This window comes from Sapajus apella, unplaced genomic scaffold, assembly GCF_009761245.1.
Source record: "Sapajus apella isolate SASKATOON/1434 unplaced genomic scaffold, GSC_monkey_1.0 scaffold212, whole genome shotgun sequence".
Classification (NCBI taxonomy): domain Eukaryota; kingdom Metazoa; phylum Chordata; class Mammalia; order Primates; family Cebidae; genus Sapajus; species Sapajus apella.
Window position 1 is genome coordinate 251,256 of NW_022437152.1, and position 364 is coordinate 251,619.

The 364-nt window shown below is 69.5% G+C and overlaps 1 protein-coding gene across 1 annotated transcript in view; it reads right to left on the reverse strand.

Annotated features, from left to right (window-relative positions):
* MUC6 (mucin 6, oligomeric mucus/gel-forming) overlaps positions 1 to 364 on the reverse strand; it is a 24,904-nt gene that overhangs the window by 18,005 nt on the left and 6,535 nt on the right. The window contains 1 exon segment of the mRNA XM_032270575.1: positions 149 to 318. Coding sequence (XP_032126466.1) covers positions 149 to 318 — 170 coding nt within the window.

A 364-nucleotide genomic window follows, 5' to 3' on the forward strand; every position in this document is an offset into this window, starting at 1 on the left:
TTACTCAAGGCAAGAAGCCCTGGAGCTGGGACTCAGACGGCGGAATGTTGGGGTGAGACGGGTCGGGGTGGCTGGGGTCTGCCGCCCCCTTGTCCCCAGGACCTCCCCAGGGGTCCCGGGGGGAGTGAGTGCCCCCGACCACCCTCACCTTCCGGGCAGAAGCAGCCGAAGGTGCAGGTGCTGGAGCAGCTGTACTGGGGGTTGGAGCAGGTCTTCACGCAGGCTGAGCCGCACTCCTCGTACACCTGGTCGGCCGGGCACTGACCCACGGCTGCGGGCACAGGAGGCTCCGGTGACAGGGTCCCACCAGCCCTGCCCCTCCCTGCCCACCCCGGCTCGGGAGAGGACTTAGCCCAGCCCCTCC